General features: G+C 42.0%; 1 protein-coding gene across 1 annotated transcript in view; it reads left to right on the top strand.

Moving 5' to 3' along the window:
* Window positions 1–14730, top strand: part of LOC145417474 (metaxin-2) — a 72969-nt gene extending 58239 nt beyond the window's left edge. Inside the window, exons 5-8 of the mRNA XM_080286181.1 lie at window positions 1836–2000; window positions 5079–5155; window positions 7434–7554; window positions 14334–14730. Coding sequence (XP_080142307.1) covers window positions 1836–2000; window positions 5079–5155; window positions 7434–7554; window positions 14334–14435 — 465 coding nt within the window. The 3' untranslated portion in view covers window positions 14436–14730. The remainder of the gene's footprint in view (window positions 1–1835; window positions 2001–5078; window positions 5156–7433; window positions 7555–14333) is intronic.
* The last annotated feature ends 1360 nt before the right edge of the window (window positions 14731–16090 follow it).

Genomic DNA, 16090 nt, shown 5'->3' with positions numbered 1-16090 from the left:
AAGGAAGAGGTCAGGTATGTTGGAACTCTCTCCAAGGTGGTCAGGGATACAGGTAGGGTGCTGTACAAGCTGCTCTAGGTCATTAAGGATAGAAAAGGTGTAGGCTTGTTCACCAGGTGGATCCGTGAAAGGAGAGGAGTTTCATTTCAGTTATTAGAACACTAAACTAAAGAAGCATTATTAAAGGAATAAAAATAAACAATAAAAACAATTCAGTGCATGTTGTAGGCTAGGCTAGGATAGGAGCATAGGTGGAGGGGTATATGGAAGGGTGCAACAGTCACTTATTACGTAAAGTTCTGCACTTATTTACCTCACATTACAATCAGTTAAAATGTAACAGATGGAATATAATAAACTAAAATGTAGCACTTGGAATGGAAGAAACTAAAATGTAACCTTTTGAATAAACACTAGGTCACACCTCAGTCAGAGTTCGACTTACCGGAAATTCCGCCTTCTGCAGGGTCAACTTATCAAAGTTTTACAGAAATTTGAATTTTAAAGTTCTGTGGAGATGAGTGGACATTTTTCTGTCATGTAAATGCTGCCAGATGTGTAAATCTCTGTTCACTTAAATATTTGAAACCTCAGTAGCCTAATCTTGGGCCCTAATTCCATAAGGCAGTAATATGAGAATAGATTGAATGTTACACTTTCCTATTTCTTGATCCCTCCCGACCCATGAAAACCATGGGTAATTGGGTTGAGATGAAGGTGGTGGTGGTGAGAAGGAAAAGAGTGTTGATGATAACAAGGATGCTGCTGCTGATGATAATGAAGATTGTTACACGAGAACACCACTAGCAATCTGTGCTTGAGGCGTATCTGCAGCCTTGAAGTAATTTAGCTGTCTGTTGAGAACAAAATAAGGGTATATAAATAGTGAGGGTTGTATGACTCTGGGGAGAGCAGCCATGCCTTGGGGAAGTGATGCAGTGATGGCCAGGGTGCTCCCCACTAGAACCTTCACAGTGAATAAGTGTGTTGTTTAAAGTGCAGTGCCCATGTTAATCAGTACCAGAAAATGTATGTGACTGTAGGTGTTAAGGAGGCACAGCACTTTTTACTGTGTCTCGTGACCTTTGAAATGTATTTTATTGGTTGAAATTTAATGGAGAACTTTTAAACTTTTTTATGAAGTGGGTTGTTGTTGTTGTTGGTCAGCCCTACTCTGATCGAGCAGACCCATCAACTGCAGATAAGCAGCCGCCCTTGTTAGGTTGTCCCACAGGTTTCCCATGCCATCGATGTGTCTGTCTTAGTGTGGCATATGCTGTGCAGTGTTCCATTATGTATGGTATGTTGTGCAGGCCCATTCTACAAGATGGGCATGTGTTGTAATTCCACCCAACCTGGATTTAAGCTGGTAGCTGAGGAGGGCTGGGTGTTGTCTTGCTCTAAATCTAGTGAAGTGAACTTGATTATCTCTATATAGGGACACCTCTGATGGGTGGATATCAGGAAGGGGGGCTTGTAGTATTGAGTTATGGTCATGATGTATTGCGCTATGGGTGAAGTGAGTACAGTATATAGTTGCTTCTTCATTTCTAGTGTTGGAATGTCTGGAGTTGGTATATTGTTAGAGGGTTTGATAATATTTGTGTGGTGATTGTTTTATGTGAAGTGAATAAACATAGCACAAATGCTTAGGTGTAATTTCCTATTTATATTGCGTAATGTGATTTTTTTTTTTTTTCCCCTATGATCCATGTCTAATAAGACAGAAATCTAGATACTAGTTGTTTTCTTGTATCCATTGTGATGTCTTGGTTGGAACAGTGATGAAGGCAGTGAAAAGGATGATGATGATGGTGGTTTCTCTGCATTCTTAGCTGTATGTATCATGGGTGGACCGCAGCACATATGAGGAGGTGACATTGGCCCGCTACGGCTCAGTGCACCCATGGCCCCTTAACTACATACTCACCCGGCAAAAACGACAGCAGGTCCTGCGGCGCCTCAAGGTTCTTGGATGGCAGCAGAAAACGCTGGAGGAGGTATATACAAACAGTTGTAACTTATCATGTACTAGATGTATAGGCAAACCAGTACAAACACTCCTCACTAATGTCATAGGAATGTGCAGGCAGATTGCTGCTTTATGTAAAATAATTTAAATTCCTTAAATATGATGATGGACAGTACTAGTATTTTTTGTTTTATAGTACCACCAGTAAATTTTATTGAGCATGGGAGTCCGTTTTAATCGGAGAGTTTAAATACAGCTTTCATTAGCAGCTTCACCCTAAGATATCTCCCTAAAGCTGAATATAAATATCTGGTGGTGGCCTGATATAAAAAGAAAATAAAAATCTTATTGAAAGTTTAAGTGATGTACATAATTCTTATTCATGGCTGAGGGGTTATAAACTCAAAAAGCACTCATTTCTGACTTCACAGCAGCTTAGAAATAGTAAATCATGGTCAGCCTTAAATGAAGTAGGAGTTAATTCTATAGTAACCTTATGAAATACTTTAACTTTCAGTAATCAGCTCTATAGGGTGTATGCATGTACTAAGCTAAATGTAGAGTATGATGTGGAGGGGAGCAGTGATAAATACACCCACTGCAAATTGACTTAGGACCTACACACAGAATTGCTATGGGAGAGTTGTCTGTTTTTGCTTTGTGTTTCCACCTCTACCAAGTGAATTTTTTGGGCAAGAAGTAACTGGCAACTCCTCTGGTGTTGGCGGGAGGTGGTGAAACACTCAGCACGTCAGTGCTTGCCCAGAAGCAAGAGTGGGAGTATATGTTCCCGTCGCTTCAAGCTTGCACCTCCCTCTTTTTTCGTATGCATTATTGTTTGCCCTGTTATTTTCCTAGAGTTGAGTTGTCATGCCTGGAAAGTACAGTAATTAATAGAGCCAAAGGTATGTCCGGATAGTGGTCCTGTCCAGATATTGGGCCCCAGCCTCCTGGACTTGTACTTATGGACCCTAACTCAGAAAAACACCTATACAACTCCTTCTGGACATGCATTGCACCTATTTAAGACCCAAATCACACCAATAAGGGACATAAAAGACTGAAATAAATGCAAAAGAACCATAAAATGAGGTTTTAGAGGTGAGTTTATACAATATTAATCATTCTGGGTACTTACAACAAGTCCCTGGCTCCTGGACTGGTGTGAACTGCCAATTTGCAGTCCACAGTTAATCCTTTGTACTCTAAATTCTAATTTCTTAACTGCACAACACTGTAAATTTCCGTGTGTTCTAGTGGCGAGGTATTGCAGTTTTTTCACTGTTTATTCACAAAAAACGAGCACCTGTGGCTTACATTGCTATAAGCATCTGCTCTCGATTGGAGTTAGGCTGTGACTGTTGATGATGGCGGGGTAACAGAGTTGCCAGATCGCAACGGCCACATTACCAAACTCCTCAATTTTTATTACCATTTTTATCTTTCATTACCAAATTCGTGAAGCTAGCATCTATTCTTCACTAATTATATACACAAGTGGAAATACATGTAATCACTCTTCTTATAATTAACAGCATGTTGATTATTTTCATGCTATGTTGGCTAGCAGATTAATCAGAGAGAGCAAACAATCCACCATCTCCATCCTGTGTATCCTCATACATGTAAAAAATCCGTTTGGTATTGTATTATTCCGATTCATTACCAGACGAATTTTTCATGACCAAATTGGCCCACATTTGGTAATGAAAAATACCAAATGGCAATCCTGACAGGGGAGGGAGGAGGAAGGAAGGGGTGAAGGGACCATGGTGTAACAGCTGTTCGGCACCACGTGGCAATTTCAAATTACGGGTGGGAAAAAAAAGTCAGATTTTAACATGTTTTTTGGTCCATTTTGGGAATATTGGATCCCGGGACGAAAATATCCGGTTACTGGGGATGTTAATTGGGTGTCCGGATATTACAGGGATTACTGTACTGCTCAAGGGATGAGAGGGTCCGTATCATTGCATGGAGTTAGGATAATGTCCCTATCAACACGATTTGTGAACGTACTGGACGAACAAAGTCGACCGTCATGAAGATTCTTGCTGCCCTCCACCTGATGTTGTACCAGAGCACAAGCATGGCGGTGGAAAGAAGAGGACGACATCCAGAGGTACAGATACATTTCTAAAGAGGGAAGTAATCAAGAATCCTTGACTGACAGCAGCAGAATTGAAGAGAATGCATCCCCAGCTGTTACAAGACGTCTCAATTTGAACTATCCAACACCGCTTGCAGGAACTGGGTTTGGCAAGCCGCACCGCAGCCAAGAAACTGCTTCTCACTGACCGCATGAAGAAGCAGTGCATTCAGTTTGCCAAGAAGTATGCACACTGGACATCGGATGAGTGGAGAAAAGTTATATATGTTTTCCGATGAAAGCACATTTCAAGTGTTCAAGGTGTGTTCTGCCAAAGTTTGTCGCCCTGCCTCCTGTGGTCGAGACGACCCTGCTTACACGATGCCGACTGTTAAGCACCCACAATCAGTAATGGTATGAGGGTGTTTCTCAGGTGAAATGGGAAGGGGAGGCCTCTACTTTCTTCGTAAGAACTTGATGATGAATGGTGGCCGGTACTTTCAGTTTCTGAAAGATGATTTGTTGAACTCTTTTGCTATTCATGGGTGCGACTTTTTCATGCACAATTCAGCTCCATGTCACAGGTCAAGAAAGGTGACAAAATGGCTTCAGGATAATTGGATTGAGGTCCACGACTGGCCTGGCAACAGTCCGGATCTAAATCTGATAGAAAACTGCTGGGCAAAGATGAAGAAAATCATGGCAGAGAAGAAGACACCCAATCAGGACAACCTCAAGACTGAACTGACAAATGTTTGGTGCAAAGAAATGTCCTTAGATTACTTTAGAGATCTAAGTGATTCCATGCCAAAATACATCCAACTAGTCCTGAAAAACAAGTGAAACATGATTTAATATTAATGAATGGCATTTCATGAACAAACATTTTGATATACTGTGATTTCTGTGTTTTTTAATACCTTTTGGGGGGAGGTCCTAAGTCAGTTTGCAGTACCTCTATATGCCAGATAGAGTGCTTGTGGCCTTGGTAGTGAGAAAATACTGTCTACTTCCCAGGTGTATGGTGAGGTGGAGCATTGCTGTAGTGCCTTATCTGAACGCCTCGACAAGCAGGACTTTTTCTTCGGCAGCAGGTAAGGTAGAAAAGTACTGTACTGATTCAGTTTCCTTGTTCTTCCATTTAGTGTTTTTTGTTAACTTGCAATAAAAGTATACAGTAGGCCCTTACTGTAACAGATAGTCTGTTATATCTGAGAGTTCCCCTCTGAGGTGAGATTTCAAACACATGTTTGAAAGTAAATTAGTACTAGAGCATATTCTTGTGCAGAAAATGTAAACTATACCCATTTGACACTAACTTGACCCATAATTTTGCCATTTTGCAGCTTATTTCACATCCATGTCACAGCACTTTTTCATGACAAGTACAGTATGGTGATCCCTTGGTTATAGTGGTTTTTGTTATCGCTGCTAGATGAAAATCTGCCCTCCTGCCATTATCACATATTTTTTTACATAAACCTTGTGGTCTGGTTACTGTCGACATTGATAGAGCAAAATCTGTGGTTTCTGATGGCTTGGAGGATTTCAAAGGCAAGCCCCTACTCAAGGAGTTAATCTCAGGTGGTGAAGACCACTAACTTTCCACCTCCCAGCCTCAGTACTTACTTGCAGCCTATCTCACGTCTCTATATGGTGCATGTTTTTCCTTACTGTGCCCATTTTGTCAGTTGCTACTAACCTAACCATGCCTTTATGTGTTTCTGGTACTTATCTTAACAGTACATATGTACTGTATTTAGTGGGTCTGTTGTTATAAAAGGGAAACTTTGGGTTTACAGGTTGGATGTCCAATACCATTTAGGGTAAATCCCATGGGTTCTGTACTTTTGTAATTGCACAGTTTCATTACCATGCACCAAGCGCAGTACCAGTTATGCACATTAACCAAGGGATCATTGTACACCATTACTATTGTCTGTTATTACAACTGCAGTCATGATAGGGATAGGGCAATTTCAGGCCAGGTTGAATAAAAAAAAAGGTTAGGAACCACATGTATTGTATTGCCCTCAATTGAATGGACATTGTTCTTACAGTCGATTAAAGTTCAGTGGGCTTTGTGGCATCTGTTACATCTGATTTCTGCCATACCGAGGTTCATTATAGCAAAGATCTACTCTGTTTAATTGTAGATGCTGCCAGATGATTTTATTCAGCTAAATATAGACTTCTCATAGTGAAGATGGTAATGGAGTTTGTTAGTAACCTCCTGGCATGTAACCTTACTGGCATGTAATCAAAACCCACTTCCACGTTTGTTACAGTAACACATTAACTTACATGGAATGTTATAGGACTGTAGATGCAATAAACTTCAGTCACTTTCACTTCTGTCATCCAATCATTTTTTGTTCCATCAAGAGTTTAGGAGCTCAGGGCTAGACTACATGATTCTGACATTTAAGGCAAGGGTAACCAGCCCTGCTTATCCCTGAGTGGCGTTGTATGAGCAGCAAACCTCAAATACTCTCCTCTGTTGGAAACCTGTATGGGCCCCATCTGATTAGAGCACCTTAATCCACTAGGTCACCAGACCACTTTTTTTTAGTAAATGGTTTCCTAATTACAGAACCATTGTGCTTGCTATTCAGTGTCAAGTCACTTAAAAGTTGCATCATATTGAGTGAGTGGGTGGTGGGTACTCCTGCTTACCACCTACATAATATGAAGAATGCAAAAATATCATTACATAACCATAACTGTAATATAGGCATACCCCAGTTTAACGATGTAATTGGTTAGGTAAAACCCTATTGTTTGGTGGGATATCGTATATTGGGGTACTTTTACTATGTAAAGTAATGGGGAGCATTTACCAGCCTCGGGTTTCCCCCCCAACCAAGTCCAAAACCCACCCAAATGAGCCCAAAAAAAAGTTTAAAGCCAATCTAAATGGCCTAATAGCTGTAAAAGAAGCTAACCTAAGCCCAATACCAGTAAATAACTCACTGAAACCAACAAATAAAATCTGAAAATCATCAAATATAGTCTGGAAAAAATCAAGTTTAGTAAACTGTACCCCAAAATGACAATGTTCACCCCACCTATGTCTAAAACACATTAATCTTAGTTTAAAAACAGTTTATTAATCAATCTAAGCACTCAATTTAAGTAAAAAAAAATCATCAAAATCAGCGAAAAATAAAAAATCAAAACCTATTGTTAAACCAGGGTTTGGCCTTTGTTAGGCAAGGTATGGTGGTATTTCTACCCCCATCATTAAGCCGGGGTATCGCATCCAGGGGTATTGTATAACGAGGTATTACTGTATAAGAATTGTATTGCAGTGCCAATAATTTTTCACTCCCACTTATCATCTCTTATGTGCTCTCTTCCCCGTCTCATAAGGCCGACAGAACTTGATGCTCTGGTCTTTGGTCATCTCTTCACCCTGCTGACGACTCCCTTGCCGGATAACCGCCTTGCCACCATCGTACGCTCATTTTCCAATCTGGTTAAGCTATGCCAAGTGAGTTTCCCTTGTCATTCATGGTGAGAGAAATGATGTAATTGTTCATTGAATGTTATTTTGTTGATAGTAATGATGAGTTGTTGTTGTTGTTGCCATGCTACCCTAGTCTGATCAATCAGACCCATCAACTGCAGACAAGCAACTGTCCCATGCTGTGAACCATTGTTCCCATGTGGCTGACTGGCTCACCACAACAGGGTGCAGTGCTTAATGTGGAGGTTTGGTTCCTGGGTGGATGCTGCATTTGCATCTCTCCACCCATTTAAAAGGGGCACCATAGTAGGCTCCACATCACCCCATTACTTGGCCATATACTTACCACACAGCATTGTAAATGGATTCATGAGTTACAGGAAACCATTTGGCTTGTCACCGAGTGTGGAGCAACCTGAAGTGGAAAAAAAAAAGAGTAATAAATAGTGACAGGAAGGATGTGAGAAAGGAGAAGAGAGAGGGACAGACTCAGAGAAATAATGATAGACATGAAGGAAGAATTAGGCAGTGCAATGTCAAGTGAGTGGAGGAATGTATAGTAAAGTACCTTTTTGTTCTTTTACCTAACCTGGTTGCTCCTTCAGCCTTATTATCACCAGTACAGTTACAGTATATGTACAGTCATTGAGGTACTGTATACAGTACTCATAATATTTAGAGACACCCACTCTAAGTATTCAAAATAAATATTAGCAGTGTTTCAGTGATGGTGCAGCAGCTATAACAATATTGCAAAACATCAATTATAATTAACTATAGTAGTTTTATACAAGTTAACAAGTAATGTATGATATTGCTGTACTTAGGATTTAATTTTAATAACAAACAATAAGCCTCGGACAAGGACTGACCAAACGTTGACGACCAAGGACCGGACAAAGGACATTGCAATTGGAACGTGGAATGAAAGGGGAGCAAATGATGAGGTGAAAGAGAGAGAGATTGTCCAGGTGCTTGAGTATGTGAAAGTGGATGTATGTGGAATAACTGAAACAAAATGGAGAGGAGAAAGTGTGAGAGAATGGGAGTATGGATGGGGTATATGTGCAGGAGTAGGTGAGAATGAGAGGGCAAAGGAAGGAGTATGTATAGTTGTGAGTAAAAGACGGAAGAGGAGCATAAGACAGTATGGATCAGTTGGATCAAGGATTGTGTGGGTAAAGTTGAAAGTTGGAATACAAATGTGGGCCATTGTGTGTGTGTATGCGCCAACGCAAGATCGTGTTAGAAGAGTGAGAGAAGAGTTCTGGACAAATGTAGAAGTGTGCATGGAAAAGTTTGGAAGGAATGATAGAGTGTTTTTGATTGGTGATATGAATGGTAAAGTTGGGAATGTGAAGGTGGATGGAATAGTTGGTGAGTGGGGTGTGCCTGCTGAGATAGATGAGAATGGGAGTGCGTTAGTGGACATTTGTGCTGGGAGGGGGTTGGTGATACCCAATACCCTCTTCAGGCATAAAATGATCCACAGGTATACATGGCGAGTGATGAGAAGGGTGGGTGGTGAATTGAGTGAAAGGAAGGCAATGATTGATTATGTGTGTGTGGATGAAAGGATGCGAAGATGTATATTGGATGCAAGAGTTTATAGAGGTTGGGGGAGTGGACTTTCTGACCACTACTTGGTGGTGGCCAGAGTTAAAGTTCGAGTAAGATGGAGGAATAGAAGAAGGGAAAGACAAGAGGAAGGAGTAGTTGCAAGGAGAGTGGAAAGGTTACAAGAGGATGAGAAAAAGGCAGAGTATAAGAGAGAAGTGGAGGAACGATTGGGCAAATATGAGTTGGAGCAGATGGGGGACGTGGAAGGTGTGTGTAGAATATTTACAGAAGAAATATGTGCAGCATGTGATGTGGTGTGTGGAAGGAAGAGAAGACAGAGGGGGGTGCAAGGAACAGCGTGGTGGACTGAAGAGGTGAAACAGGCTGTGGCACAAAAGAAGAAAGCATACAATGAATGGATGAGAAATAGGGGCGTGGAAGAAGTTGAGAGGCGGAAGAGAGAGTTATATGTAGAAAGAAAGAGAGAGGTGAAAAGATTAGTAAGAGAGAGTAAGAAGAGAGTGGATGAGGAATTTGGAAGGAATTTGAGTGTAAAGTGGAGGGACTGTAAGAAAATGTTCTGGAAAGAGGTGAAAAGAGTAAGACAGGGTGGAAGTGAAGTTAGCAGGGGAGTGAAAGATAAAAATGGTAGATTACTAGTGGAGAAGGGAGAAAAAGTGAGCAGATGGAGAGAACACTTTATGGAATTGTTGAACGTGGAGGATGGAAGTAATGCGAGTATAAGTGGCTGGGAAATGGCTGGAAGAAGGAGGGAGGTGAGAAGACAGGAAGAAATCAGTAAGACAGAAGTTGTGGAAGCAATGAAGAAAGTTAAATCAGGGAAAGCCCCAGGAATTGAGGGAGTGTGGTGAAATGCTGAAGCATGGGGGAGAGATAGTAGTAGAATGGATGTGGAAGATGTGCAGATTGGCCTGGGAGGAAGGTAGAGTCCCGGAGGATTGGAAGTCAGGTATAATTATTCCCTTGTACAAAGGAAAAGGGGAAAAAGAAGTGTGTGGTAATCATAGGGGCATTTGTCTTTTTAGTATAATAGGAAAAGTATATGGTAAGATACTTATTGACAGAGTTAGAGAAAGAACAGAGAAATTAGTTGGAGAAGAACAGGGAGGCTTTAGGAAGGGAAGAGGTTGTGTAGATCAGATATTCATTCTCAGATCTTTAGTGGAAAAGTTTCTAGAGAAGGGAAAGAAGTTGTATGCGGCTTTCATGGATTTGGAGAAAGCATATGACAGGGTGGATAGACAAGGATTGTGGAAAGTGTTAAGAATATATGGAGTAGATGGGAAGTTGTTGAATGCTGTGAAGAGTATGTATGATGGTGCGAAGGCTGCAGTGCGTGTGGATGGTGAACTAAGTGAATTTTTCTCTTTGAAAGTTGGGTTGAAACAGGAATGTGTCATGTCTCCATGGTTGTTCAATCTGTACATGGATGGGGTAATAAAAGAGGTACAAGGTAGGGTAGTGGATGTTGGAGTGGCCCTGGTGAGAGAGGATTGTGTTTGGAAACTCCCTGTACTGTTGTTTGCAGATGATACCGTGTTGTCGAGTGAAGACGAAGGGGAGCTGCAAGGCTTGGTGGATGAGTTTGAGAGAGTGTGTAAGAAATGGAATCTGAAGGTGAATGTATGGAAGAGTAAAGTGATGGTCTTTGAGAGAGGTGAAGTCAGTGAATGTACAGCGAGGTTGGATGGTGAGGAATTGGAAAATGTGAGTATGTTTAAGTACTTGGGTAGTGTGATGAGTAAGGATGGAGGTTTGGAGGGTGAAGTGCTTGAAAGGGTACAGCAGGGAAGAAAGGTTGCTGGTTCTTTGAAAGCAGTGATAAGAAACAGGGAAGTGAGCATGGAAGTGAAAAAGTTACTACATGACAGTATTGTGATACCAACTCTAACGTATGGAAGTGAAGCTTGGACGTTGTTGGAAGGACACAAGTCAAGAGTGAGAGCCGTGGAAATGAGTTATTTAAGAGGAGCCTGTGGAGCCACATGGAGAGATAGGCTGACGAATGAGGATATAAGGGAGCGTTGTGGTGTTGATGTGGATGTGATAGGAAGCGTTATGAGGAACACACTGAGGTGGTTTGGCCATGTGGAGAGGATGGAGGGTCAAAGACTGACGAAGAGAGTGTATGTGAGTGAGGTGGAGGGGGAAAGAGGGAGGGGGAGGCCGAGGATGAGATGGAGAGATGGGGTGGAGAGGTATATGAGAGAGGGGGGTGTGAGTTGGGAGCAGGGGAGTGAAATGGCGGGGGACAGGGCGACTTGGAGGCGATTTGTTTGTGGCCACCCCAAACGGGATTGAGGCGTCTGGCAATAGATGGATAGATAGATGTTTAGATAATCTTGAAGATATCGTCTTAGATAAGTATCTGATGTTTTAGGATCATTAAAGGTTATCTAATAGTAATAGGCATGTGTGCCGCTCTTGTCCTTTTTTAATACTTGACTGTCTATCTATCTATTGCCAGACGCCTCAATCCCATTTGGGGTGGCCACAAACAAATCGCCTCCAAGTCGCCCTGTCCCCCGCCATTGCACTTCCCTGCTCCCAACTCACACCCCCCTCTCTCATATACCTCTCCACCCCATCCCTCCATCTCATCCTCGGCCTCCCCCTCCCTCTTCCCCCTTCCACCTCACTCACATACACTCTCTTCGTCAGTCTTTCACCCTCCATCCTCTCCACATGACCAAACCACCTCAGTGTGTTCCTCATAACGCTCCCTATCACATCCACGTCAACACCGCAACGTTCCTTTATATCCTCATTCTTCAGCCTATCTCTCCATGTGACTCCACAGGCTCCTCTTAAATAACTCATTTCCACTGCTCTCACTCTTGACTTGTGTCCTTCCAATAACGTCCAAGTTTCACTTCCGTACGTTAGAGTTGGTATCACAATACTGTCATGTAGTAACTTTTTCACTTCCATGCTCACTTCCCTGTTTCTTATCACTGCTTTCAAAGAACCAGCAACCTTTCTTCCCTGCTGTACCCTTTCAAGCACTTCACCCTCCAAACCTCCATCCGTACTCATCACACTACCCAAGTACTTAAACGTACTCACATTTTCCAATTCCTCACCATCCAACCTCGCTGTACATTCACTGACTTCACCTCTCTCAAAGACCATCACTTTACTCTTCCCTACATTCACCTTCAGATTCCATTTCTTACTCTCCCAAACTCATCCACCAAGCCTTGCAGCTCCCTTTCGTCTTCACTTAACAACACAGTATCATCTGCAAACAACAGTACAGGGAGTTTCCAAACACAATCCTCTTTCACCAGGGCCACTCCAACATCCACTACCCTACCTTGTACCTCTTTTATTACCCCATCCATGTACAGATTGAACAACCATGGAGACATGACACATTCCTGTTTCAACCCAACTTTCAAAGAGAAAAATTCACTTAGTTCACCATCCACATGCACTGCAGCCTTCGCACCATCGTACATACTCTTCACAGCATTCAACAACTTCCCATCTACTCCATATATTCTTAACACTTTCCACAATCCTTGTCTATCCACCCTGTCATATGCTTTCTCCAAATCCATGAAAACCGCATACAAATTCTTTCCCTTCTCTAGAAACTTTTCCACTAAAGATCTAAGAATGAATATCTGATCTACACAACCTCTTCCCTTCCTAAAGCCTCCCTGTTCTTCTCCAACTAATTTCTCTGTTCTTTCTCTAACTCTGTCAATAAGTATCCTACCATATACTTTTCCTATTATACTAAGAAGACAAATGCCCCTATGATTACCACACACTTCTTTTTCCCCTTTTCCTTTGTACAAGGGAATAATTATACCTGACTTCCAATCCTCCGGGACTCTACCTTCCTCCCAGGCCAATCTGCACATCTTCGACATCCATTCTACTACTATCTCTCCCCCATGCTTCAGCATTTCACCACACACTCCATCAATTCCTGGGGCTTTCCCAGATTTAACTTTCTTCATTGCTTCCACAACTTCTATCCTACTGATTTCTTCCTGTCTTCTCACCTCCCTCCTTCTCCCAACCATTCCCCAGCCACTTATACTCGCATTACTTCCATCCTCCACGTTCAACAATTCCTTAAAGTGTTCTCTCCATCTGCTCACTTTTTCTCCCTTCTCCACTAGTAATCTACCATTTTTATCTTTCACTCCCCTGCTAACTTCACTTCCACCCTGTCTTACTCTTTTCACCTCTTTCCAGAACATTTTCTTACAGTCCCTCCACTTTACACTCAAATTCCTTCCAAATTCCTCATCCACTCTCTTCTTACTCTCTCTTACTAATCTTTTCACCTCTCTCTTTCTTTCTACATATAACTCTCTCTTCCGCCTCTCAACTTCTTCCACGCCCCTATTTCTCATCCATTCATTGTATGCTTTCTTCTTTTGTGCCACAGCCTGTTTCACTTCTTCAGTCCACCACGCTGTTCCCTGCACCCCCCTCCGTCTTCTCTTCCTTCCACACACCACATCACATGCTGCACATATTTCTTCTGTAAATATGCTACACACACCTTCCACGTCTCCCATCTGCTCCAATTCATATTTGCCCAATCGTTCCTCCACTTCTCTCTTATACTCTGCCTTTTTCTCATCCTCTTGTAACCTTTCCACTCTCCTTGCAACTACTCCTTCCTCTCGTCTTTCCCTTCTTCTATTTCTCCATTCTAATTGGACCTGATTCAGGCCACCACCAAGTAGTGGTCAGAAAGTCCACTCCCCCAACCTCTATAAACTCTTGTATCCATTACACATCTTCGCATCCTTTCATCCACACACACATAATCAATCATTGCCTTCCTTTCATTCACTTCACCACCCACCCTTCTCATCTCTCGCCATGTATACCTGTGGATCATTTTAAGCCTGAAGAGGGTATTGGGTATCACCAACCCCCTCCCAGCACAAATGTCCACTAACTCACTGCCATTCTCATCTATCTCAGCAGGCACACCCCACTCACCAACTATTCCATCCACCTTCACATTCCCAACTTTACCATTCATATCACCAATCAAAAACACTCTCTCATTCCTTCCAAACTTTTCCATGCACACTTCTACATTTGTCCAGAACTCTTCTCTCACTCTTCTAGCACTTGACTGACTGGTGCTTATTTTAGATACTAGTTGTGACTTCATCAGTCTGTATGAGGTCCACTGTTGGATACTTTACTCCAAATTAATTACAGGTACTCTGAATCTCTTTCAGGTTATCGAGCGGGATTTCTTTGAGCGGAATGGTGGAAGCAGCAGTGGCAATGGTGAGGGAGACTATGATAAACTGGAGGACCTCAACCAACTCTCTATGTAATGATGATAATTTTTAAAAAATGTTTTACTGTACCCAGAATTATTCAACTGTAGTTTATATATGGAGGGATGGTTTGAGGACAATGTACATACCAAGACCAGAGTATTATACAATATATTTATCTATATATTCATAACAGCATCCATAGATAGTTAAACTATAAGATTACTGAATGTAACAGAGGAAATGAGCACTTGATGCAAATTCAATGTCAGAGCCTGTAACATTTGTACCTGTATACTTTGTAATGGCATGAAGCTAAAAACTATCAGAAATGGATAGACGTTTCACTTAACCCCCTCAATCCAATTATGTATTTTTGTTCAGCACGCCCCCATTTTATGATGAGGATGCATTTGAAAAAATCCATTGCATAATGATTTATCATATACACTGAGTATGCATGAGTTCACTGCTTTTGACCAAGGGTCACCCACCCAAGAGTCTTATGATAAGTTTTCAACTCCACTAAACTGGTAGTAATTTCACCTCACTGCATTTCATTTCCTACTTATTAACAATAAGTAAGTCTAAAAGTTAGTTTCCAACACCTAAACTGGTAGGTACTTCATTTCACTACACTTGCTGCTTGAGAAACAGCACCACACTACTGTTCCATCGCTGACGCTAACACACACGATAGTGACCAAATCCGAAGGCCATTTTGAAACACACAAGTGACTGTAAGCTTGTCTGTTGGTGATTGTCTGAAGCAAAATCAGTGATGATACATTTGCCAGTGAGACTTCATGTAGGATCATAATGATGGTATAAATGAAAATGCAATTGTATATCAAAAAAGATCCCACATTTCTATCTATCTATCTATCTATTGCCAGACACCTCAAACCCGTTTGGGATGGCCACAAACAAATCGCCTCCAAGTCACCCTGTCCCCCGCCATTTCAATGCCCTGCTCCCAACTCACACACCCCTCTCTCATATACCTCTCCACCCCATCCCTCCATCTCATCCTCAGCCTCCCCCTCCCTCTTCCCCCCTCCACCTCACTCACATACACTCTCTTCGTCAGTCTTTCACCCTCCATCCTCTCCACATGGCCAAACCACCTCAGTGTGTTCCTCATAACGCTTCCTATCACATCCACATCCACACCACAACGCTCCTTTATATCCTCATTCGTCAGCTTGTCTCTCCATGTGACTCCACAGGCTCCTCTTAAATAACTCATTTCCACTGCTCTCACTCTTGACTTGTGTCCTTCCAACAACGTCCAAGCTTCACTTCCATACGTTAGAGTTGATATCACAATACTGTCATGTAGTAACTTTTTCACTTCCATGCTCACTTCCCTGTTTCTTATCACTGCTTTCAAAGAACCAGCAACCTTTCTTCCCTGCTGTACCCTTTCAAGCACTTCACCCTCCAAACCTCCATCCTTACTTATCACACTACCCAAGTACTTAAACGTACTCACATTTTCCAATTCCTCACCATCCAACCTTGCTGTACATTCACCGACTTCACCTCTCTCAAAGACCATCACTTTACTCTTCCCTACATTCACCTTTAGATTCCGTTTCTTACACACTCTCCCTAACTCATCCACCAAGCCTTGCAGCTCCCTTTCGTCTTCACTCAACAACACAGTATCATCTGCAAACAACAGTACAGGGAGTTTCCAAACACTATCC

This window comes from Coenobita brevimanus, chromosome 110 (genome assembly GCF_032717465.1).
Source record: "Coenobita brevimanus isolate Jiangsu-jjx chromosome 110, ASM3271746v2, whole genome shotgun sequence".
NCBI classification, from domain to species: Eukaryota; Metazoa; Arthropoda; class Malacostraca; order Decapoda; family Coenobitidae; genus Coenobita; species Coenobita brevimanus.
This window is presented reverse-complemented; position numbering and strand designations above follow the sequence as displayed.